This window comes from Pteropus vampyrus, unplaced genomic scaffold (assembly GCF_000151845.1).
Source record: "Pteropus vampyrus isolate Shadow unplaced genomic scaffold, Pvam_2.0 Scaffold1000003862, whole genome shotgun sequence".
In the NCBI taxonomy this organism is placed as follows: domain Eukaryota; kingdom Metazoa; phylum Chordata; class Mammalia; order Chiroptera; family Pteropodidae; genus Pteropus; species Pteropus vampyrus.
Genome location: NW_011918264.1, coordinates 24518 through 50949, shown reverse-complemented (window position 1 = coordinate 50949; position 26432 = coordinate 24518). Strand labels below are relative to the sequence as shown.

The following is a 26432-nucleotide window of genomic DNA, read 5'->3' as shown; positions in this document are numbered from 1 at the left end:
CAAAACAAAATACATAATTAAGAGTAAGTGGCTATCAGGCAAATAAGAGCAGAAGGAATGCACCCTTACTAAGAACAGGGCATATAGCTTAAAATAATAAGAAGTGCATTATAACGAGATAGTATGAACACTCAGCATAATAGGAAAAAATGAGATAACAATGACTGAAAAGGGGGGAGATTCATATCCAGATACGCAAAGGGGAATGGGGATAAGGCGCAAGCAGAAGAAAATGCACAACCTGTATGTGCGTGTGTGTATGTGTGTGTGTGTGTGTGTGTGTGTGTGTGTGTGTGTGTGTGTGTGTGTATATATATATATATATATATATATATATATATATATATATATATATATAAACTATCCTTTACATATTCATAATAGTAACCACACACCAAAGATTCAGCACCAAAGTATATAACATAAAAAAGAAGGACCAAAGGGAAAACTCACAAAAACCAACCAACATAAAGAAAACAGAAGCAATGAAACAGCAAGCTACCAGAAAGCAAAAGATAAAATGGCTATGACAAGACCTCATATTTAATAATCACCCTAAATGTAAATGGAACGAACACACCGATAAAAAACACGGAGTTGCAGAATGGATCAACAAATAAAACTCAACCATATGCTATCTCAGCTGCAAAGACAAATGTAGACTCAAAATGAAAGGATGGAAAATGATATTTCAAGCAAATGGCATTCAGAGAAAAGCGAGAGTAGCAGTACTAATATCAGACAAAATACTCTTCAAAATAAAAAAGGTAAAGAAAGATACTGTGATGACACATCATAATGATAAAAGGAATTATGCACTAAGAACACATAACATTATTAATATCTATGTTATCTATGTTCTTAATCAGGGAGCCCCGAAATATGTAAAGCGATTACTAACAGAACTAAAGGGAGAAACAGACCAAATCACTATCATGGTAGTGGACTTAAATACCCCACTGTCGGATATGGACAGATATCATCCAAACAGAAAAACAATAAGGGAATAACATCCTTAAATGACACATTAGTCCACTGCACTTAATTGACATTTACAGAGCCTTCCATCCCCCAAAAAGTTGCGCATACATTCTTCTTTAGTGCACATGGATCATTCTCAAGAATCAACCACATACTGGGACACAGAGATAGCCTCAACAAATATAAGAAGGTTGGAATCATATGAAACATATTCTCTGATCATGATGCTTTGAAATTAGAGATCAACTGCAGAAAGAAATAAGAAGAACCACAAACACATGGAGATTAAACAACATGCTACTGAAGAATGACTGGGTCAAAGAAGACATAAAAAGAGAGATCAAGAGATACATAGAAACAAATGATAATGATAGTACAACATATCGAAACTTTGGGGACACAGCAAAGGTGGTCATAAGAGAACATTTCTATCATTACAGGCCTATCTCCAAAAACAACAAAGAGCACAAATAAACAATCTAATGCTTTATCTTAAAAAAACTAGAAAAAGTAGAACAAATGAAGCCTAAAGTCAGCAGAAGGAAATATGTCATCAAAATTAAAGCAGAAATGAGAGAAATTGAAAACAAACAATAAAACGATAGAAAAACTAATTGCAAAAAAGAGCTGCTTCTTTGAGAAAGTTAATGAAATCGACAAACTCCTGGCTAGACTCACTAAAGAAAAAAGAGAAAGGACACAAATGAACAAAATCAGGGATGGAAAAGTGAAATTATGATACATATTGCAGAAATACGAAGGTTCATACAAGAATACTATGAAAAAGTATATAACACCAAATTTAATACCCTAGAAGAAATGGACCGGTACTTAGATAAATATAAACTTCCTAGACTGAATCAAGAAGAACTGGAAAATCTAAAAAGATCAATCAGCAGTATGGAAATTGAATCAATCGTCAAAAACCTACCAAAAAGTAAAAGGGCCAGATGGCTTCCCCAGTTAATTCTACCAAACATTCAAAGATTTAATACCTATGCTCCTCAAACTCTTCCAAGAAATCAAAGAGGAGGCAATACTGCCCAACACATTTTATGAGGCCAATATTATTCTGATACCAAAACCTGGTAAAGATAACACAAAATAAAGAAAACTGCACACCAATATCTCTCATGAACACAGAAGCAAAAATCCTAAATAAGAAAGATACAGAGAACTGAATATAGCAACATATTAAAAAGATTATACACCACAATCAAGTGGGCTTCATTTAAAAGGAACAGGGATGTTTCTTCATATGCAAGTCCACTAATGTGATACACCACATGAACAAATTAACAAATAAGAATCCTATGATCATATCAAAAGGCAGAAGAAGCCTTCAACGAGATACAGCACCCATTTATGGTCAAAACACTTAACAAAATTGGTATAGAAGGAAAGTACCTTAACACAATGAAAGCCATATATAACGAACATTCAGTCAACATAAATATATGGGAAACGTTCAGGCAAAAGTATACCGAATGTTGAAAAACTAAAAACCTTCCCTCTAAGATCAGGAACAACGCAAAGCAGACCACTATCGCCACTGTTACTCAATATAACATTGGAGGTTCCTGCAAGTGTAATCAGGCAAGAGAAAGATATAAAAGTTATTCAACTAGAAAACGAAGAAGTCATACTGTCACTATTTCTGGATGACATGATTCTCCATATAGAAAACCCTAAAGACTCCATAGAACACCATTAGAAACAATAAGCAAATATAGTAAAATCTCTGTATACAAAATCAATGTTCAAAAATCCATAGTGTTTCTATACTCTAATAACGAAAGGTCAGAAAAAAAAGTAGAAAAATAATTTCTTTTGCAATTGCAACGAAAAGAATAAAATACTTAGGAATAAATTTAATAAAACATGTGAAGGACTTATATAATAAAAACTATAAGACCTTATTAAAAGAAATCAAAAAAGATACAAAGCAATGGAAAGATATTCCATGTTCATAGATTGGAAACATCAACATAATTTAAGCGACCATATGACCTAAAGCATTATAGAAATTGAATGCAATCCCCTTCAAAATTTCATCGACATTTTTAAAGAAATAGAAAAAAATATATCAGATTTGTATGGAAGCAGAAAATACCTCAAACTGCCGAAGCCACTCTGGGAAAATAGAACGAGACTGGAGGCATCACTCTGCCCGACTTCAAATTATACTACAAAGTGACAATAATCAAAACGGCATGCTATTGGCAAGAAAAACAGACATACGGTCCAACAGAACAGAATCCAGAGTCCAGAAGGAAACGTATATTTATATGGGCAAATAATTTTCTACAAAGAAGCCAAAGACATACAGTGGAGAAAGGAAAGCCTCTTCAATATATAGTTCTGGGAAAACTGAAAAGCCACCTCCAAAAGAATGAAACTAAACTGTTTTCTATTACCACACACCAAAATTAACTCAAAATGGATTAAGGATCTGAATATAAGACCTCAAACAATAAAATGCATGGAAGAAATCATAGGACCTAAACTCAAGGACCTTGGACTTAAAGTAGATTTTATGAATGTGACCTCAAAGGCAATGGAAGTAAAGGCAAAAATAAATGAGTGGGACTACATCAAACTAAAAAGCTTCTGCTCAGAAAAAGAAACCATCAACTAGGTAAAGAGACAACCATCTGAATGGGAAAACATATTTGCGATCGACACCTCCGATAATGGCCTAATATCCAAAATATACGAAGAACTCATACAACTCAATAACAACAAGAAAACAAACGATCCAATCAAAAAATGGACAGAGAACTTGAACAGACACTTCTGCCTAGAGGACATACAGATGGCCAACAAATATTTGAAAAGATTCTCAACACCGTTAGTTATTAGGGAAATGCACATCAAAACCACAGTGAGATACCACCTCATACCTGTTAGAATGGGTATCATCAAGAGGACAAGTACTAACAAATGCTAGAGAGGATGTGGAGAAAAAGGAACTCTCATATACTGCTGGTGGGACTCCAAATTGGTACAAGCACTTTGGAAAACAGAATGGAGATGCCTCAAAAAACTAAGAATTGATCTGCCATATGATCCAGCAATCCCTCTTGGGTATTTACTCCAAAGACTTGGAAATCCATATCCAAAATGATTTTTGCTCACCAATGTTCATAGCAGCATTATTCACACTGGACAGGACATGGATGCAACTGAAGTGTCCTACAATAGATGATTGGCTAAAGAAGCCGTGGTACACATATGCAATGGAATATTATCAGCCATAAGAAGAGATGATATACTGCCATTTGTGACAACATGGATGGAACTCGAGATAATCATGCTAAGTGAAATAAGCCAGACAGAAGAAGTTGAAAATCACATGATATCATTTATATGTGGAATAGAAACCTAAAAACGACAAACAGGACAAAGAAACAGAGATTCATGGTGTTGGACAATAGATACGAGAGAGGGAGGAGGTACATGGGGTAAAGTGGGTCAAATATGTGGTGACCGAAAGAAATCTAACTATGGGTTGTGAACACAGTGTAAACATATATATGCCTTACTGTTAAAGTATACAGTTGAAACTTATTGGATTTCATTAACCAATGTCACCAGCAAAGAATAAATAACTAGTTAATTAATTAAAACAATAATAATACCAAAAAATAAATATAATCACAGATTATAATGTTCCTGAAAAATTCTTATTGGCTAAGTCTTCATAGTCATGGTAACATCAGAATATGAAGCATTACTAAACAAATAGTCATCCTGATACGATTTCCTATAGTTTATAGTATAATAACATGTTATATAGGTCTGTAATCTAGGAAGTATAAGGCAACAGAATTTGTCACCCCAAAATATGTCAGTTTGCCATAAAGATTATTTGATGCTGGTTAATTTTAAGAAATAACAGACATGGGAGAAGCTCTGAAATCCAAGTACAAGTTCTACTTTGTAAGGAACATTTACACAGTAAGGAAAATCTCCAATTGTAAGGGTGTCTCCCTGGCTGTACCAGGTCAATGGGGGTGTCTTTTTCTCTAGAAACTCATCAACGGAGAAGACAATGCCTTATGTCTGCATAACAGCCTTACCTCATTTACTGTTTTTTTTTTTTCTGATAACCTCCCATTACTGACTATACACAACCCCAGCACCTTCTACTTTCAGCTAAAGACGATAGTTAACATGGTAGCTCAGGCCACTCTGGGGAGTTACCCAGTTTTCCTGGATCTCTCCCATGTATACATGTTATTAAACTTCACCAGTTTTCTTCTATTAAACTGGCCTTGGTTACAAGGATGTGTCAGAAAGAACCCAAGGAGTAGAAAGAAACATTTTTCTTCCCCTACAGAGCAGTAGACTATAACACATAGCCTAGGTGTGTGGTAGGCTAACCATCTAGGTTTGTGTAAGTGTGCTCTATGCTACCTAACCTACCCTGCATTTCTCAGAATTTATCCCCTTTGTTTGATGGTGCATGACCGTACACATTTCAACCAAAATTTAATTTAAACACAATTTTGGGTACAGATGTCATACAACTAGGAGCCCTTTACACGATCACAGGACCTCAGCTTTGCTACTCGCAGTGCCCTCAGACCAGTATCTGCAGCATCAGCATCTTCCTGGAGCTTGTGAGAAATGCAGAGTCCCTGGGCCCAACAAGACCTGCTGAATTAGTATCTGCACTTGAACTACAATCCTGCATGAGTCATATGCACACTGAAGTTGGAGAAATGCTAGTCCGGACTAGCTTATCTCACCTTCAAAATCTGACATAATTATTTGTGATGGATGTTGTAGATTTTTAGAGCCTCCCTTCAGACATTGCCTTATAACCCAGGAGCCACATCATCTCTGGCTGGGAACCACTGGCTCAGAGATTAAAAACTGAAAGCATCCTGACAGATTCCAATCAGCACCTATTCCTTACTCTGATTATAACTTCGGGCAGATCACTAAACTTTTTGAAGTCCCATTTCTGCAATGTGAGATAGAGTTCATAATAGAAAAACCCCATAGGATGGACCTTTACAAAATTGAAATTTGACAAAACCTGAAGGTAAAAGCTCAGATAATATGACATAAAAGTATGTAAATATGTTTTTTTTTAATTATCAAATCTTTTATAATGTGGAACTAAGGACAGCTCTGAACTTCTGATATAAGCATAATATTCTTCATTAATTTGGTAAAGTGTCATGAAGCCAAGGTGTGTAGTATCCAACATTTACATGAAAGTCACAGAGTTTCCCTATTGACAAAGAGGGAAATACTTTGAAGACCCTGGGACCTAACACAGACATTATCCTCAGTCTAGAATTTTGAGAGAACTTTAATGCAGGGTTGAGATGAGGATCTGGGAGGTGAGACCTCTTTCAGGTAGGAGAATCATGGAGGAGTATGAAAACAGGATTCACTTGACTTCTCACCTGGACTCTTGGGAACAGAGAATCAACAGGAAAAATTTCCAGTCCGTCCAGACTAGTGTCCCACAGGGAAATCGGGGCTCAGTGGTGGGAGTAACATTGGAAACATTGCCTAATGAGCAGATAAATGAAGCAGAAATGATCACCTCTCTGTTCGTACAAGCCTGGGTTTTACAACACGTATTTATTATTTTGGATTCCTAAGTCCGAGTGAGATCAATGCTTTACTTTGTTCTGCTGCCTTGTCTGGGGACAGAGCTTCAGTCTCCATCGTCGATCATCCAGGTAGGCATTCAGACTTCCACACGGAGTCCTCCCTTTCAGAGACCCCATTCAGATGAGTCCAATAGACCAGCAGGTACTTCAGAGAAGGGTCAGAGAGGATGGAACCTGAGAACTTCTACCTGAGGTCTTCTGAGAGCCTAACTAGCCTCACCCAGAGCCTAGAGATGGCGATGTTTGTTTGCTAGGTAGACTAATTAATTTATTTAATATGTTAAGTTGGAGTTTTTTTCTATCAACTTTGCTGTTTGACATTGAATTCCATCATATATAGAGAGATGAATTTGTTGGAAAGCATGAAAATTATAATTTTTTTGTTCAATTCTAAGTCTGTCATATTGTGTCCCCCCTCGCTATTTTTACACATAAAAACTTATATGTCTTCACTCATCATTTGAGCAGCCTTCTTTTTCATTCATTAATGATCACATCTATCCTTTCTTAAGGATATCTGAATCTACTTACGTTTATATAGGTAGAAATTATAAAGTAGGTAGTTCTTCCTCACAACTTGTCAAAAGTATATTTTTATATTTTTCTATGCAGGTCTTTCCTAATTATCTGGAATTAGATACCCATATCAATGTGATTACATTATGGCGTTTTACCTTTTCTTTTAGAATTGGTCTTACATATTAATTGAGTTGACTTAATACAGTTATTAAAATCTACTATTTTAACTTGGTCATATTTCCCCATTTCTCAACATTTGTTCTATATTAATGCACATATTACAAAAGCACATAGGCAAAATAAGGGAGGTCCTTACTCATTGGATCTCACATTACAAAGAAGAAGGCCTAGTGTACTAAAATGGGTGCACCATGACATCATTGCCTTAGGGAATAAATGTATGAAGAAAGGGCATCAATAGTTGTAGAATAAGGAGGATTTTATAGAATATGTCTGGGGAGACCTTTTCATATTGGATAAGGAAAAGAACCAGGACTAGTGTACCCATCAGAATTGTTCAAAAGAGGTCAAAACTCAAAGCCCCAAAATATCAAAGGAAAGAATTCCACAAAGAAAAGTGAGAGAGTGTCCAGGCTCATCCAATACTGTGCCATATAAATACAAGTTTGGTTATGTAAATGTGGAATAAGCACAGGAATAACAATTAGATCAGGGCTGAGGTGGATGCTGCGATGAGGCCAGTGGGGTAGTAAAGGCCCTGTCAGTGTGATGTCCCTTGAGCCTTGGGGAACTGCAGCACCCATGCCGGCTGCTTCTTCTCTCTGCACCTAACTCTCTGTGAGTTCTTCATTCTTGTTGCTTTTCCCTCATTGACAAGAAGTGGTCTTTTAAAACTATTCTTATATTTATTACAGTGGATCAGGAGGTTTTTGTTTTCTCCCAAAATAAGACATTCTTTTTATGTTGTGATCCAGCATGCCTGCACACGAACACAGCAATGCACACACACACCAGGCACAAACACACACACACACACACACACACACACACACTCACACACACACACATATGGGATTGACAAAGAGAATCATGATACGATTAAGTATGTATTCTATATATCATGCACTCTCATATTTTCTCTTATGGCTTTTTGATTCTATTCTAGTTAATTCTTGCAAACTATAAACTGTTACTCTACTGCATCCTGATATAGACTGTAGAAAACATTCCACTGGCACGGCCCCTACAGCTACATCAGTGTTGCCTCCTTCTCTTCCTTCTCTCATCATCAGCAATTTCTCTGAGAATGTTCTCTCATCCCTCTGTGGAGTGATTATTTATTCAGCTACTGTTTTCAACTCAGCTAAGTCTGGTGGGAAGGTGGTGATTTGTTTAACATGCTACATGCCTCACTGCACTCACTGTGTAGCAGGGAGAAAAGACAGAGAAATAAATAAAAATTATACCATGGGTATCCTAATATGTAAGTAACTTGATGAGAAAGTATTTTTCCTGTGATAATGTTCAGAAAAAGAAAAGACTCATGAAGAAGAAGATGCAGGCAATCTGAAGAGGACTTGGTATTTGGAGGATGGAGAGGGTTTGAAAGTTCCAAAATGTCTCGTGGGGAGACTGCAAGCAGAAGGAAATATGAGTGTAAAGGCTCTGAGCTTTGCAGCTGTGGTGCCAGGAGAAGCTGGGAGTCAAGTTCAACGTTTGGGAGATTAGTGTGAGCACGGGCAGGGCTCTGTGTGGGTGAAAGGGGTGAAAAGGTCACAAGACATGAGCCTTGTGTTTGAAGCTACAAAATTTGACTTCTCTCTTCATTGAGGAATCACTGGGATGGAGTTTAATTCGGGAGTCTTCTGAACAGTTTTCAATATAAAGAGATCTTCGTGGGTCAATGTGATTTCTGTCTAGAGGGTTTCCAGCCTTTAGAAGATGGGAGAGGTGACAATAAAATATGGCTGTGCAATTGACGTCCTAGAGGTGGAGAAGTAATGGAGACATAAGATGCAGAGAAAATAATCTGTCTCGTCTCATCACAGTGGTCATCATTTATTTGCCAACAGATATAGATGATTAACTTTGCTAAGTTTGTTACATATATTGTTCAAACCTGACATCGTTCTAAATTGATATCACTTTCTATACTATTTGGTTTAAGATTTAGCATTTAGAATGTTCAGCTGTCTCTCATTGAAAAAACTAAGCAGTGGTAGATCTCAGAAACAAAACCGAGTTTTCAAATTTCCAAGGCTTTGCACTTAATGTTATTTACTAATGTCTCTTTTCAGCTGTAAAAGTCTCTGCTTTTTTTCTATACATTGTATATTTCCTTTTGTAAATTGTAGGTTTATTCTTTGCAAATTTTCTAGTAATATGTTTGATCTGTGAGTTATCTTGACACATAAAGAAATTTCTGTTTTCTGTTTTGAATAAATAGTTATTTGCTACCTTATTGATAATTCTGGGCATAAGGCAAAACAACTGCTGTTGGCATGTAACCAATTAAGGATGCTTTCTCCTCATCACACTCTCTCAGGAACCATCGAGATTATTAGATCTGTCTCTCTCTCTGTCTCTGTCTCTGTCTCTTCTCTGTCTCTCTGTCTCTCTCTCCTCTATCTTTCATTATTTAATCTCTTCTTATTTAACTAATTTTAAAATAAGGGCAGAAAATAGTTATATGACAATGGAGTCCCAGTTTTACATGTCGATTTGAGGGCTTATCAATGGACTTTGGAACTTATTCTATAATCTGTAGGGGGATAATCTGATATTATCTTGCCTTGTATTACTTGTTTCATCATTATTGTGTCTGGGGGTGAGTATAAGCTAGTATTAACATGACCCAGGAGGTGGGTGTGAGTGTGTGTTTTTCGTGTAGCTGAGCATTTCTTCACTTCTCAGGGCAGGGGTACCTAGCTCATATTCTCTGAAATGTGTTCTTTAAAATACAGATCCAGAATGTCGATCAAAAGATGGAAATAAAGAAGACATCACTTCTCACAGGATCCCTTGCAAAGATAATAAAGTTTAAGGAACAATATGTAATTGAGTGATCCCTGGGTCTCTAAGGGTCTTGAAGTTTCATCTGTAGCAGACAGGCCATGTCATTCCTCCACTCTCTGACAGCATCCCTATCATCTCCTTCTTTCTCATTCCCCTCACCACACGGCTTCCTTTTGAGCATGTTTACTTGTGGCAAGTGCCAAACTCAGGACCTTTGCACTGGCTCTTTCCCACGCAGGCTACACCCTTCCCCAAAATCTTCCTGTCTTTTCTGCATCTCCCTTAAGGTCTCTGCTCAAGTGGCACCTTGTTTCAAGTCTTTCTCAATTCCTTTGAAAATGACATGCACATCTACGAACTTGTACACATACTTTCTTTTTCTTCAAAGCACAGGCACCATCTAACAACGTGTATAATTTTTCAGTTTTTTATATTCCTTCTCCATCTTTGGATTATAGGGACTTCTGTTTTTCAGCACCCTGTGCTCCTTGTCTAGAAAATGGTCAGGACTTCCTCAGCGTGTAAAAGACTTTCTCATTAAACCAATATAAAAATGATTTATTTGGCAAATTGCTAAGAGGATGGCAGTAATTTGTAATTAGAGATGTCACATGACCTTACTTAAAGGAGATCAAATCTCTACAAAACCATATACATGTCATATATACATCTTATGGTTAAAATATAAATTGTAGCATTTCCCATGTTAGTAATACTCATGTATAAAAATTAATCATCTTATGTTTTTTCATATTCAGTCATCACCTCCACCACATGGAACAAGGGAATGGTACACAAATTTTAGAATTTCTTCTCCTGGGATTTTCAGATGAACCAGAACGGCAGCCTCTCATATTTGGGCTCTTCCTCTCCATGTACCTGATCACCGTGTTTGGAAACCTGCTCATCACGCTGGCCGTCAGCTCAGACTCCCACCTCCACACGCCCATGTACTTCTTCCTCTCCAACCTGTCTTTGGTGGACATCTGTTTCACCTCCACCACTGTCCCAAAGATGCTGGTGAACATCCAAACACAGAGCCAAGTCATAACCTATAAAGGCTGCATCACACAGATATACTTTTTTATACTCTTTGGAGCATTGGATGACTTCCTTCTGACCGTGATGGCCTATGACCGCTTTGTGGCCATCTGTCACCCCCTGCACTACACAGTCATCATGAACCCCCGACTCTGTGGACTGCTGCTTCTGGTGTCCTGGATCATGAGTGCCCTGTATTCCTTGTTACAAAGCTTGATGATGTTGCGACTATCTTTCTGTACAGTCTTGAAAATCCCCCACTTTTTCTGTGAACTCAATCAGATGATCCAACTTGCCTGTTCTGACACCTTTCTAAATAACCTGGCGATGCATTTGTCAGCCGTGCTGCTGGCTGGTGTTCCTTTTTCTGGGATCCTCTACTCTTACTCTAAGATTGTTTCTTGCATACGTGGAATCCCAACAGCTCAAGGGAGGTTTAAAGCATTTTCTACCTGTGTTTCTCACCTCTCTATTGTCTTCTTATTTTATGGTACAATTGTAGGAGTGTACCTCAACTCTGCTGCTGCTGAAATCTCGCATTCAGGTGCAGTAGCCTCGGTGATGTACACTGTTGTCACACCCATGCTGAACCCCTTCATCTACAGTCTCAGGAACAAAGACATAAAGGGGGCTTTGAAAAGATTCCGTGGGATGGCAGCTAGAAAAGGGACAACTGTTCTGGGGCTGAAGATCTTTCTGTGTTTGGAGAGCTAAAAGCCTTTGAACCAGAAAATTGTGGAACTAGAATATGCTGCCTTTATTTATTTGCTGGAATTTCCATTTAGTTTTCCACCTTCTCTATACAAATGTAAATAATTGTTTATCATGCTTTCTGCTCTGATGTATAGATATTTTCTCTCTTTGTCCGTTTTCCCAGTCTCACAAAGTATTTCCCAGATTTAAACCAAGAATATTTGGAAAATCCCATTTATCGTTTGAAGACATATGGATCTTAAAAATAATTTCTTCTGCCCTGTGCCTCTTTGGTGTTGGAAGATGGCCTTGTGGTCACTGTCTGCTGTATTTCCTCTTTGATCTCCTGCCTCTCTGTGCCGGGATGACTCCCGTGTTGGCTGCCGACTCTTGAAAGACAGATGTGCACACTGAGGAAGCGGTGGCAGAGGCAGCAGAGGTGAGCTCTGGGACTGCTACCGCCAAGGAGTGGTTTTTCTGCCAATTTTGGAAGGGCAAGATCTGCCTCAAATTCCCAGAATATGTATCATCCCAGATATGGATCAGCCTTAATTGAAGAAGTGACAGATGATTCCAGCTTTTTTGGTGGTGGTGGTAGCCATATAGGAAATAACACATTTTGCAGAGTTCTGGTGCAATTCGAACCTCAGTATGATTATACAGGATTTTAGGCAATTTCTAAGTAGCAATCTACTGGACTAAAATAATAGAGCCAATGAGAGAGGTCACCAAACTCACACTGACTCTGGGGACCAAGTCGGCCTTCAAGGTTGCCAATGATTGGGAGATATAGATTGCAAAGAAGTACTCATCCCGGTAGATCTCCAGCTATGAAAAGAATAATACAACAGTTCTTTGCTGGAGTCTTTGCAAATTCTGCAGTTCCTGGGTCCCCACACCCTTTTTCCTGGAGGAGGATGCTGCACTCCAGCCCTGGGGACTATGCCTGGCAGTTCACACAGGGCTTGATGCCATCATAAGCTAGCTTTTAAGACAACTGAAAAACAAAGGGCCTCCACGAGCTACCAAGGAGAAGATCACATCTCTTCCAACAGTGACAGTAACTCAGGAGCAAGTCGATATGTGTTTAGAGTGTTCGGTATGCAAGGAAGAATACACAGCTGAAGAGGAAGTCGGCAGTTACCCTGCAGCCACATCTTTCAGAGCCGTTGTATTGTGCCATGTTTAGAACTGCATGATACATGTTCTATATGCGGGCAGAGCTGAAATGGTGAGCACACTACTTGGCAAACTCAGAGCTCTGAGGCCTCTGCAGGCAACAGATTTAGCAGTGACCGCCAACTACAAGACTGGTGGACTTTCTGAAGCTAAAGACCATGTCTGAGTCAGGGCTGTGGTACTTTTCTTACCACAGCTATAAATTGCATCAAAAGAAAAAAAAATAGTAGGTGGATTTAGGAAACGTATAAGAAACCCAACCCATCATATTAATGTAGTGAGTGTTTTTCTTCTCTAAATTTAAAGTTAGCATCTGTAGATGGAATTATGTCTCCAACAAAATGGCTCTGAATCCTCAATTCAGAGTGATAATTTTATAACTGTGAAACTTAATTACGTGCATTTACCTGCAGCCAGAATAGAATCAGTTCCTTAAAGCCCAGCTAGAGTGCTATCTGTCAAGTTACCCTGTAATGGATGCTTTCACATCCTTGTCCATCCTCCATTCTATCATTAGTGTATTTTATAGTAAATACAGTGAAACCAGAGCCCTAAAAAATAAAAATTAAATAATTTCTTCTCAAATGGCAGCATCATCTTTAGAATTTGTGTTACTAAAGAGTCTTCATGAGTTGTATAACTCAAATATAGCAAACTACACTTGTTGACTAAGTTCATTTACGTGATGTTTTACACAGAAAAAGTGAAACAGTTTTCCTTTGGGGTCTCTTCTATTCTATTTCACTCCCTTAACTGCTCTTAATGATAATATTTACTTTAACATTCTGCTGGTTTTAACTGAACTTCTGCTTTTATTCTCTTATTGAATTCGGTGTCCACAAAGTCTGCCATAGTACCCAGGAATAAAATTGATTATCAAATATATATCTCCAGGTAGAGTCGCAAATTTGATAAATAGATTCACGTAATATGCTCTTTAGAAAGAATTGACCTTGTACACGAGGAAGCATTACTCAGTTGATGACTATGCAAAGATTTCTTTTCCATGCTGTAATCAACTCCTGAAGTATTGAAGATGGATTCCACGTGTGAGGGTTTGTTTTCGTTGAGGTGAAGAATGGTTGGTGTATTTACATTTCATTACTAAATTATCTTCCTGTTTGTCCTCCAAAATTTCAGTGCTGCTTACAAATATGACTCCTCTACAGTCTGAACAAAATATCTCCACTTTTCCTATTTTGTCATATGACTAACTGCATAGTGAAGGAACAATGTCACTATTATCCCTTTCATAGCTCCTCATATGCAGGAAATTGTTCCATATTCATGATCACAGTGTGATTCACAGGAGAACTTGAATTCCTGCCCCGTCTTAGGATTTCCTCAGAGTTTCTGCTAAAATGCACATCCTTCCAACTTCTCCTGGTTACGTAAACGTGACCCTTAACAGAATCGATTGTTCAACCAGTTATCCAAAATAAACTTAAATAACAGAATGATTATAAATGCTATGTCCAAATATCAGAACATATGCCCATAATTTAAAAATAGCCAGTAAGTGTCCTCATTCAATTCTTTTTATTGTATCCATAGCCAATGCTGCGAAACAAGCTGACCTAAATGATATCATTTATATTAAATATGATTAGATGATCGGATTTGTTCTGATCTCTGCTCAGATACTCATGGGTCCAGATCAGCTGGGAGTCTCTACATTGTGTATCTCCAGCTCATCCATGATGTTGTGTGAGGCTGTAATGCACCCCTGTCTTGAACCAATTCATGACAGTTTATTTATGTAGTATAATCTTCTAGTTTACAAAAATAAAATGACTTTACAAAATGTAATTTTCCATAACTTAATGTCACTGTTTTAATATCCATGTAAAACACTTAGCTTTCTACCAAATGATATTTCATATATGATCATAAATGGATGCTGTATCTTTTGAAGGCTTTTTCTGCATCTATTGATATGATCATATGATTCTTATTTTTTAATTGGTTTACATGATGTATCACATTCATCGCTTTGCGTCTATTAAACCATCCCTGTGCCCCTGAGATGAAGCCCACTTGATCGTGGTGTATAATCTTTTGATATGTTGCTGTCTTCGGTTCCCTAGTATCTCATGTAGGATTTTTGCATCTGTATTCATGAGAGATATTGGTCTGCAGTTTTCTTTTTCTGTGTTATCTTTACCAGGTTTTGGTATCAGGGTAATATTGGCCTCATAAAATGAGTTGACAAGTATGGCCTCTTCTTTGATTTTTTGGAAGAGTTTTAGGAGAAGAGGTATTAAAACTTCTTGAATGTTTGGTAGAATTCACTGGTGAAGCCATCTGGTCCTGGACTTTTACTTTTTGGGTAGGTTTTTGATGATTCCTTCCATTTTTATGCTGCTGATCAGTGTATTTAGATTTTCCAGATCTTCTTGTGTTAGTCTCGGAAGATTGAATTTTTCTAAGTACTGTTCCATTTCTCTCCTAGGTTATTCAATTTGTTATCATATATTTTTTCATAGTATTCTTGCATGATCGTTTGTATTTCTGAGATGTCAGTTTTAATTTCCCCTCTTTCATTCCTGATTTTGTTTATTTGTGCCCTTTTTCTTTTTTCTTTAGTGAGTCTAGCCAGTGGTTTGTCAATTTAATTAAACTTCTCAAAGAAAGAGTTTCTTCTTGTATTTATTTTTTCCATTGTTTTTCATTTGTTTTCGATTTCATTTGTTTCTGCTCTAATTTTGATAATTTCTTTGCTTCTGCTGACTTAGGCTTCATTTGTTCTTCCTTTTCTAGTTTTTTAAGAAGAACCATTAGGTTGTTTATATGGACTCTTGTTTTTGGATATAGGCCTGTAACGATATGAACTTTCTTCTTATAACCGTTTTTGCTTGCCCCAAAAGTTTTGATATGTTGTACTATCATTATCATTTGTTTTTATATATCTCTTGATCTCTCTTTTTATTTCTTCTCTGACCCAGTTATTCTTCAGTTGCATATGTTTAATCTCCATGTTTTTGTGTTTCTTCCTGATTTCCTTCTATAGTTGATCTCTAGCTTCAAAGCATTATGATCAGAGAATATGGTTGGTATGATTTCAACCCTCTTATATTTGTTGAGGCTATCTCTGTTTCCCAGTATGTGATCAATCCTTGTGAATGTTCCATGTGCAGTAGAGAAGAATGTAAAAGCAGGTCTTTGGGGATAGAAGGGTCTGTAAATGTAAATTATGTCTAGTTGGTCTAATGTGTTATTTAAGGATGTTATTTCCTTATTGCTATCCTGCTTGTATCATCTGTCCATATCCAAGAGTCAGGTATTTAGGTTCCCTACTATGACAGTGTTTTGGTCTGTTTCTCCCTTTAGTTTTGTTAGTAATTGCTTCATATATTTTAGGGCCCCCTGATTCGGAGCATAGATATTAATAAGCATTTCGTCTTCCTTGTGCATGATTCTCTTTATCATTATAAAGTGTCCCTCAGTATCTTTCTTTACCTTTTTTATTTTGAAGTCTATTTCATCTGATATTAGTACCACTACTCTCACTTTTCTCTGAATGCCATTTGCTTGAAATATCATTTTCTACCCTTTCACTCTGAAGCTGTATTTGTCTTTGGAGCTGAGATATGTCTCCTGGGGGCAGCATATGGTTGGGTTTTGTTTTTTGATCCATTCTGCAACTCTGTACCTTTCTATTGGTGAGTTCAGTTCATTTACATTTACGGTGATTATTAAAATATGAGGTGTTCTTACAGCCACTTTATCTTTTGCTTTCTGGTAGCTCAGTGTTTCCATTGCTTCCTTGTCCTTGTGTTTCTGTTTTCTTTATTTTGTTTGGCTTTTGTGGGTTTTGCCTCTGGTTCTTCTTGATTTATGTTATATACTTCAGTTCTGAATCTTTGATGTGTAGGTACCATTATGAGTATAAAAAAGATTGTTATATATATTCAGCACGTTACATGCCTGAAATCATCTTGTGTGTATCTCTATCTTTGGCTTGTGTCTATCTCTTTATCTTTGGCTTACATCTTCCCACTCTAACATGTCATAGTGACCCTCATCAGTGCCTGGACCAGCACTTGGCACATCACATTTGCTCAGTAAATATTTGGTAGACATAATCCTTTATTTATGTATCCTCTACATTTGTCAAATGTTACTACACCCCTTAAGTGTCAGCCACATCTCCTTCTACTCCTTCCCCCACTTTCTTAACTATTCTTACTGACCTGGACTTGGATCCAAGCCCCACCACTTGTTAGCTCCATGACCTTGGGCAGTCACTCCCCTGGTGTAGTCAGGCTCCCTAAGAACAACCTCAGGTTTAATGAGGACTCACGGAACTCAGCAAAGCTGTTAGATTCACGCTACAGTTCATTACAGTGAAAGTGTACAGATTGCAATCAGCAAAGGGAAGAGGTACATGAGACAGGGTCCAGGAGAGATCAGGAGTAAGCTTCCAGCTGTCTTTTCTAGTGGAGTTGTATCGACGGCACTTCATTCTCCCAGCAATGATGTGTGACGACATGCATGGAGTATTGCCAACTATGGAGGCTCACCTGAGCCTTGGTGTCCAGGAGTTTTATTGGGGTCCAGTCACATAGACATGACTGACTGCCTGCATAGTTCAACTTAATCTCCGGCCCTTTCAGAGATTAAGTTGATCCTGTGTGGCCCAAAGTCCCACCATAAAACACATTGTAAGCATAGACTATCTATTCATAGTGGCCCAAGGTCCCCACATAAACAAAGAAACTCTTAATTGGCAGGACATTGAAAGGGCTTAGAAGCTGTTTCTCAGGAGCCAGACAAGAGCCAAACCTTTCTTTGGAATGTGCAAGATTTGGACAACCTATGCCTGCTAAAATAATCCTTATGGCATACCTGGAATCTTTCAACCTCAGTTTCCATATCTGTAATATAAGGGAAATAATCGTCCCTCCCCCACCCCAACCCTTTTCTATAAGTCCCAGTGGTGGATATGGCTGGCCCTCCTCTTTTTTTATTTGTGGAATTATTTTGTTTATTATTCTTGGGCTTTGAGTTTCGACTTCTTTTATCTTATATGTGATGGGCACACTAGTCCTGGTTCTGCCCCTTGCCTCTGCAGACATACTCTATAAAATCTTGTTTATGCCACAACTATGGATCCCCTTCCTTCACACATTTATCCCTGAGGATATGACATCATACTATACTCATTTCATTGTACTGGGCCTTCTCCATTATAATGTGAGAGCCGAACGAAGGGAGGCCTCACTTATTTTGCTCACTTTTGTGGTTCCATAAATATTGGAATGTATATAGAAAAAAATAGTAAGGAATGGAAACGTCATAGAAGAAAAAGAAGGTCAGGAAAAAGAAAACCAGGTTGATTATAGTGGATTCAAGTAATTGTGTAAGTGAAATTGAATAGAAATCTAAGATTAACTTCTAAAAGAAAAGATATAAAATACAATAATGTAATCACATTGATATGGGTTTATAATTACAGATAAATGGGCCAAGAGATGGAAGTGAAAAATACAAAATCACACTTTTGAAAAGCAGTGGAGGAAGTAGTATCTGTAGAACTTTCTACCTTTAAAATAGATTTCAATATGCTTAGGAAAAGAATAGAGGTGAACAGTAACTGAATGCAAAGGAATGTCATTCACAAGATAGGAGATGATCTAGAATGTTTTACCTTTAAAAGTCATGGGAGAAACACCATATGACAGACTGATAGAAACGAGCACATGCATTTGAAACTTTACCCCAAATACATCTCTACGTATATAAAGGAACTCAATGTCAAACAGCAAAGTTAGTGAAAAAAACTCCAATTCGACACATTAAAGGAATTAATTAGTCAACCCAGTAAACAAACATAGCCATCCCTGGGCTCTGGGCGAGGCTGGTTAGAATCTCAGGGGCCCTCAGGTAGAAGGTTTCAGGTTCTTTCCTCTCTGATTCTTTGCTGCAGTACCAGCTGGGCTCTCTGACTCACCTGGATAAGGTCTCTCTGAGGAAGGACTTCGTGTGGAAGTCTGAATTCTTTTCTGGGTGGTAGATGCTGGGGACTGAAGGACTGTCTCCAGATAGGACAGCAGGAAGGAGTGAAGCATTGGTACCCAACCAGATTTAGGAATCGAATATAGCAAATACGTCCTGTAAAGCCCAGGGTTGCATATACAGCAGAGGATAAATTTTTATCTCCTTTTATCTGCTTGTTAGACATTGTTTACATTGTTATTCCCACCTCTGAGCCCCGATTTCCCTGTGAGACACTGGTGTGGACTAAATGAAAATTTTTCCTGCTGATTCTCTGTTTCCAAAGGACCACGTCAGAAGTCAAGTGAATCCTGTTTTCGTTACTCCTTCTTCGTGACTCTCCTGCCTGCCCAAGGTTTTACTTCCCAGCACCTTATTCCAACCCTGAGCTAAAGTTCTCTCAAAAGTCTAGACTGAAGATGACATCAGAAACATTGTGGAGTGAGAGATATCCCCAGATCTCTCCCCTTGAAACTACAATAAGCTGAAAATCTAAAATGCAACAACAACAAAAAATAGCCTAAATGCACACCAGCATGTCTGAGCGTGGAATCTGTGCATAAGAGCTACCACATATCAGAACCCTAAGTGTTGGGGAGTGGACTGGGAGAAACAAAGAAGCTGCCTCTCACAGCTGGAGCTTCCTGCAGGAGGAAGGAGAGGAGAGAAGGAGTGGCGGGTTTCCTGAACAACCACGCCGGGGAAAGATGTGAGCTCCATGTGGACTCAGTGCCCAGACATCAGGGCAGAAAGCAGAAAAGCAGAACAGAAAAGAAAAACAGTTGATTATTACAGGGCATTGTTGCAAAACCAAGACTGAGCTGCAGCTCCCATCTCCAACCCAGATGGGCCCTTCACCCATACCCTCCGAGACCAAACACCACGGAGCCCCAGGTGAATCTGAGCAAGCGACTGAGACTGAGAGTATCGAGTGTGATTAAACATCTATATGAAAAAAAGCGTAATTAAGAGTATATATAAAGCCAGGATCCAAGAGGCTTAGACGTCACCTCCAAGAGGCTTAGACGTCACCTACTGGAAACCAAAAGAAGAGAAAAACCTTTATATAATAAATCTTTCTGGAAAAACAGTAGAATACTCTTCCATTAATGCCCAAGTGGAGAAATAGTCCATTAAACATCATGAACTACCAAGATGACAAGGCATCTCACAAAGAAAGAGAAAAATCTCCAGCAAATAAGCTTACACACATAGAAATATGTGACTTAAATGACAGAGAATTCAGGATGGTACTTCTGAAAAAACTCAATGAGATCCCAAATGAATCACATCAGCAATTTCAGGAATTGAAAAAACAACTAGATGAACAGAGCAAGGACATTGGAAACCCTCCAATAAAACTGAATAAATCTCTGGGAGATGAAGAACACACTGCAAGAGTTGAAAACATGAAATAGAAGCTTGGGAAATGGAGTCGACCAAATGGAGGAAAGGATCAGTGATATCGAAGACAGAGGTCTAGAAATAAATCAGAAGGAAGAAGAGACAAACCAAAGAATGAAAAATAATGAAAGAGAAATTCAAGAACTAGCTGATCCCATCAGGAGAGGAAACATAAGAATAATGGGCATTAACAAAGGTGAGGAAAAGGAGCAGAAACTAGAAAGCATTTTCAGACTAATAGTGGATGAGAATTTCCTAAATGTAAGGAATGAGCTGGAGCATGGAATTCAAGAAGTCAAAAGAACATCCAATTATCTCAAGCCAAAAAGGCCTTCACCAAGACACATTGTATTAAAATTATCAAAAAGCAATGACAAAGACAGAATTCTCAGGGCAGCCAGGAAGAAGAAAACGGTAACCTATAAAGGAAAACCCATTACATTATCCTCGGACTTCTCAGTGCAGACCTTACAAGCCAGAAAAGAATGGAATCAAATATTTAAACTATTAAGTGAAAGCAACTACCAGCTTAATAATGTACCCAGCTTAACTCGCCTTTAAATATGAAGGAGAAATTGAGACCTTTCCAGAGACTTTACAGAAACATGGTGGAGTGAGAGACATCCCTAGATCTCTTCCCTTGAAACAATAATATGCTGAACTTCTAAAACTCGACAAAGAAACACCCAAACTGCACACCAGCACATCTGGGTATGGGATCTGTGTATGGGATCTGCGCATAAGAGCTACCACAGGTCAGAACCCGTGTGTCAGACGGCGGACTGGGAGAAACAAAGAAGCTGCCTCTCGCAGCCTCCAGAGCTCTCTGTAGGGGTAGGGGGAGCAGTGAAGGTGAGGCAACTTCCCTGAGCAGCCCTGCCTGGGAAAGCTGTGAGTTTGCGTCGACCGGCTTGCAGAAAGGTCCAAATATCAGGGCAGAAAGCAGAGAATCAGGACTGCAGAGAAACAACAGTTGAATATTACCAGACATGGTTGCAAAATCAAGGCTGAGCCCCAGTCACCAACCCCCGTTCCAGAGAACTCCTCCTCTATATCATCCAAGACCGATCATGGTGGAGCTCTAGGGGAATCTGAGCAAATGCTGCCGAGACTGTCACTGACCCTGACAGAGAATTAAACTGAGGGTACCCTGACCCTGACAGGGAATTATACTAGACTGATTAAATGTCTACAAGAAAATGTTTTTAAAAGGCATTTTAAAGGCTTTATATAAAGCAGGGATCCAAGAGGCTTAGAAGCCACCTACTGAAAACCAAAAAAAAAAAAAAAGTGCCTTCTTTGCAACAGTCTAAAGAGAGACATTTATAAAATCAATCTTCTTTCTGGAAAACAGCAGATTACTTCCATTAATGCCCAGGTGGAGAAATAGTCCATCAAACACCATGAACAACCAAGGCAACAAGGAATCTCAGAAAGAAAGAGAAAATTCTCCAGAAAATAAGCGTATAGACATAGAATATGCAACTTAAATGACAGAGAATTCGAGATGCTATTTCTGAAAAAACTCAGTGAGTTCCGGTACGAGACATATCAAAGATGTCGGAAAATTTAAAAAAAAAAAACAGTTAGATGAGCAGAGCAAGGACATTGAAATCCTCAAGAAGAACAGAATAGGTCTTCTGGAGATAAAGGAAAAAAAAAACACTGCAAGAGTTGAAAATGAAACAGCAAGCTTGGGAAATAGAGTCGACCAAATGGAGGGAAGAATCAGTGATATCGAAGACGAATCTAGAAACAAATCAGAAGGAAGAAGAGAGAAACCAAAGAATGAAAAATAATGAAGGAGAAATTCAAGAACTAGCTGACAACATCAGGAGAGGAAACATAAGAAGGCAAGGAAAAGGAATAGAGATCAGAAAGCATTTTCAGACAAAAAGTTGAGAATTTCCCAAATCTAAGGAATGAGCTGGAACTTGGATTTCAAGAAGTCAACAGAACACCCAGTTATCTCAAGCCAAAACGGCCTTCACCAAGACACATTGTATTAAAATTATCAAAAATCAATGACAAAGTCAGAATTCTCAAGGCAGCCAGGGAAAAAAAAACGGTAACTTATAAAGGAAAACCCATTCGATTATCATCAGACTTCTCAGCACAACATTACAAGCCAGGAAGGAATGGAACCAAAAATTAGAGCTATTAAGTGAAAAGAACTAGCAGCCTAGAATAATGTATCCAGCTAAGCCCTCCTTTAGATATGAAGAAGAAAATAAGACTTTTCCAGACATACAAAAATCGAGAGAATTCTCCACTACGAGGCCTGCACTATAGGAAATACTGAAAGGGGTCAACTCACCTAAAACAAAATAAGAAAACAAAATACCTAATTAGAACATAAGTGGCTATCAGGCAAATAAGAGCAAAGGAATGCAACCCTTACTAAGAACAGGGCATTATAGCTTAAATAATAAGAAGTGCATTATAATGAGACATTATATTAAATATATAATATATTTATATTATAGATAACATATATCTATGTTATCTACGTTCTTATATAAATATATATATATACATACACACATATTTATATATTTATATATATATATAAATATATATATATACATACATACACACACATACAGTTGTGCATTTTACATAAGGATAGTTATATATATATATAAAACTATCCTTTACATATTCATAATAGTAACCACTCACCAAAGATTCAGAACCAAAGTACATCACATAAAACAAGAAGGACCAAAGGGAAAACTCACAAAAACCAACCAAAATAAAGAAAACAGAAGCAATGAAACACCAAGCTACCAGAAAGCAAAAGATAAAATGGCTATAAGAAGACCTCGTATTTAATAATCATCCTAAATGTAAATGGAACGAACTCACCAATAAAAAGCACGGAGTTGCCGAATGGATCAAAAATAAAACTCAACCATATGCTATCTCAGCTGCAAAGACAAATGTAGACTCAAAATGAAAGGATGGAAAATGATATTTCAAGCAAATGGCATTCAGAGAAAAGCGAGAGTAGCAGTACTAATATCAGACAAAATACTCTTCAAAATAAAAAAGGTAAAGAAAGATACTGTGATGACACATCATAATGATGAAAGGAATTATGCACTAAGAACACATAACATTATTAATATCTATGTTATCTACGTTCTTAATCAGGGAGCCCCGAAATATGTAAAGCGATTACTAACAGAACTAAAGGGAGAAACAGACCAAATCACTATCATGATAGTGGACTTAAATACCCCACTGTCGGATATGGACAGATATCATCCAAACAGAAAATCAATAAGGGAATAACATCCTTAAATGACACATTAGTCCAACTGGACTTAATTGACATTTACAGAGCCTTCCATCCCCAAAAAAGTTGCGTATACATTCTTCTTTAGTGCACATGGATCATTCTCAAGAATCAACCACATACTGGGACACAGAGATAGCCTCAACAAATATAAGAAGGTTGGAATCATATCAAACATATTTTCTGATCATAATGCTTTGAAATTAGAGATCAACTGCAGAAAGAAATAAGAAGAACCACAAACACATGAAGATTAAACAACATGCTACTGAAGAATGACTGGGTCAGAGAAGAAATAAAAAGAGAGATCAAGAGATACATAGAAACAAATGATAAAGATAGTACAACATATCGGAACTTTGGGGACACAGCAAAGGTGGTCATAAGAAAACATTTCTATCATTACAGGCCTATCTCCAAAAATAAGAAAGAGCACAAATAAACAACCTAATGCTTTATCTTAAAAAACTAGAAAAAGTAGAACAAATGAAGCCTAAAGTCAGCAGAAGGAAATATATCATCGAAATGAGAGCAGAAATGAAAGAAATTGAAAACAAACAAAAAAACGATAGAAAAAATAATTGCAAAAAAGAGCTGCTTCTTTGAGAAAGTTAATGAAATCGACAAACTCCTGGCTAGACTCACTAAAGAAAAAAGAGAAAGGACACAAATGAACAAAATCAAGGATGGAAAAGTGAAATTATGATAGATATTGCAGAAATACGAAGGATCATGCAAGAATACTATGAAAAAGTATATAACACCAAATTTAATACCCTAGAAGAAATGGACCGGTACTTAGATAAATATAAACTTCCTAGACTGAATCAAGAAGAACTGGAAAATCTAAAAAGATCAATCAGCAGTATGGAAATTGAATCAATCGTCAAAAACCTACCAAAAAGTAAAAGGGCCAGATGGCTTCCCCAGTTAATTCTACCAAACATTCAAAGATTTAATACCTATGCTCCTCAAACTCTTCCAAGAAATCAAAGAGGAGGCAATACTGCCCAACACATTTTATGAGGCCAATATTATTCTGATACCAAAACCTGATAAAGATAACACAAAATAAAGAAAACTGCACACCATATCTCTCATGAACACAGAAGCAAAAATCCTAAATAAGAAAGATACAGAGAACTGAATATAGCAACATATTAAAAAGATTATACACCACAATCGAGTGGGCTTCATTTAACAGGAACAGGGATGTTTCTTCATATGCAAGTCCACTAATGTGATACACCACATGAACAAATTAACAAATAAAAATCCTATGATCATATCAAAAGGCAGAAAAAGCCTTCAACGAGATACAGCACACATTTATGGTCAAAACACTTAACAAAATTGGTATAGAAGGAAAGTACCTTAACATAATAAAGGCCATATATACCGAACACTCAGTCAACATTATACCGAATGCTGAAAAACTAAAAATCTTCCCTCTAAGATCAGGAACAAGGCAAAGCTGTACACTATTGCCACTTTTATTCAATATAACATTGGAAGTCCTAGCGAGTGCTATCAGACATGAGAAAGATATAAAAGGTATCCAAATAGGAAATGAAGAAGTTTAACTGTCACTATTTCGGATGACATGATTCTCTATATAGAAAACCCTAAATACTTCATAAGAAAATTACTAGAATCAATAAGCAAATACAGTAAAGTGTCTTGATACAAAATCAATATTCAAAAATCTATAGGTTTTCTAATCTGTAATAATGGAATGTCAGAAAAAGAAGTGGAAAAAATAATTCCTTTTGTAATGGAAACAAAAAGAATAAAATAAATGTAATACAACTTGTGAAGGAAATATATAATGAAAACTACAAGACCCTATTAAAAGAAATCGAAGAAGATACAAAGAAATGGAAAGATATTTTGTGTTCTTGGATTGGAAGAATCAACATAGTTAAAATGACCTTATTACCTAAAGCATTATACATATTTAACACAATCCCCATCAAATTGGCATTTTTTAAAGAAATAGACAAAAAATCATAAGATTTGTATGGAAGCACAAAAGATTCCATATTTCCAAAGCCATCCTGAGAAAAAAAGAATGAGGCTAGAGGCATCGCTCTGCCTGACTCTAATTATACTACAAACCAACAGTAATCAAAACAGCATGGAATTGGCAGAAAAATAGACACAGGGAGTGGAACAGAATCAAGAGTCCAGAAGGAAACCCATATTTATATGGGCAAATAATTTTCTACAAAAAAGCCAAAGACATACAGTGGAGAAAGGAAAGCCTCTTCAATATATAGTTCTGGGAAAACTGAAAAGCCACCTCCAAAACAATGAAACTAAACTGTTATTTATCACCACACATCAAAATTAACTCAAAATGGATTAAGGACCTGAGTATAAGACCTCAAACAATAAAATGCATAGAAGAAAACATAGGACCTAAACTCAAGGACCTTGGACTTAAAGAGGATCTTATGAATGTGACCTCACAGGCAAGGGAAGTAAAAGCTAAAATAAATGAATGAGACTACATCAATTAAAAAGCTTCTGCTCAGAAAAAGAAATCACCAACAAAGTAAAGAGAGAACCGTCTGAATGGGAAAATATATTTGCAAACAACGCCTCTGATAAGGGCCTAATATCTAAAATATACAAAGAACTCATATGACTCAATAACATAAAAAACCAAACATTCCAATCAAAAAATGGGCAGAGGACCTGAA

At 37.3% G+C, this 26432-nt stretch overlaps 1 protein-coding gene and 1 pseudogene across 1 annotated transcript; both read left to right on the top strand.

Annotated features, from left to right (window-relative positions):
* The first annotated feature begins 10886 nt into the window (after positions 1–10886).
* Positions 10887–11867, top strand: LOC105311417 (olfactory receptor-like protein OLF4). Its single transcript, XM_011387407.1, has one exon. It carries the CDS (start codon positions 10887–10889, stop codon positions 11865–11867), a length of 981 nt encoding a protein of 326 aa, XP_011385709.1.
* A 282-nt stretch (positions 11868–12149) lies between these two features.
* On the top strand, positions 12150–13172 carry LOC105311416 (annotated as a pseudogene).
* The last annotated feature ends 13260 nt before the right edge of the window (positions 13173–26432 follow it).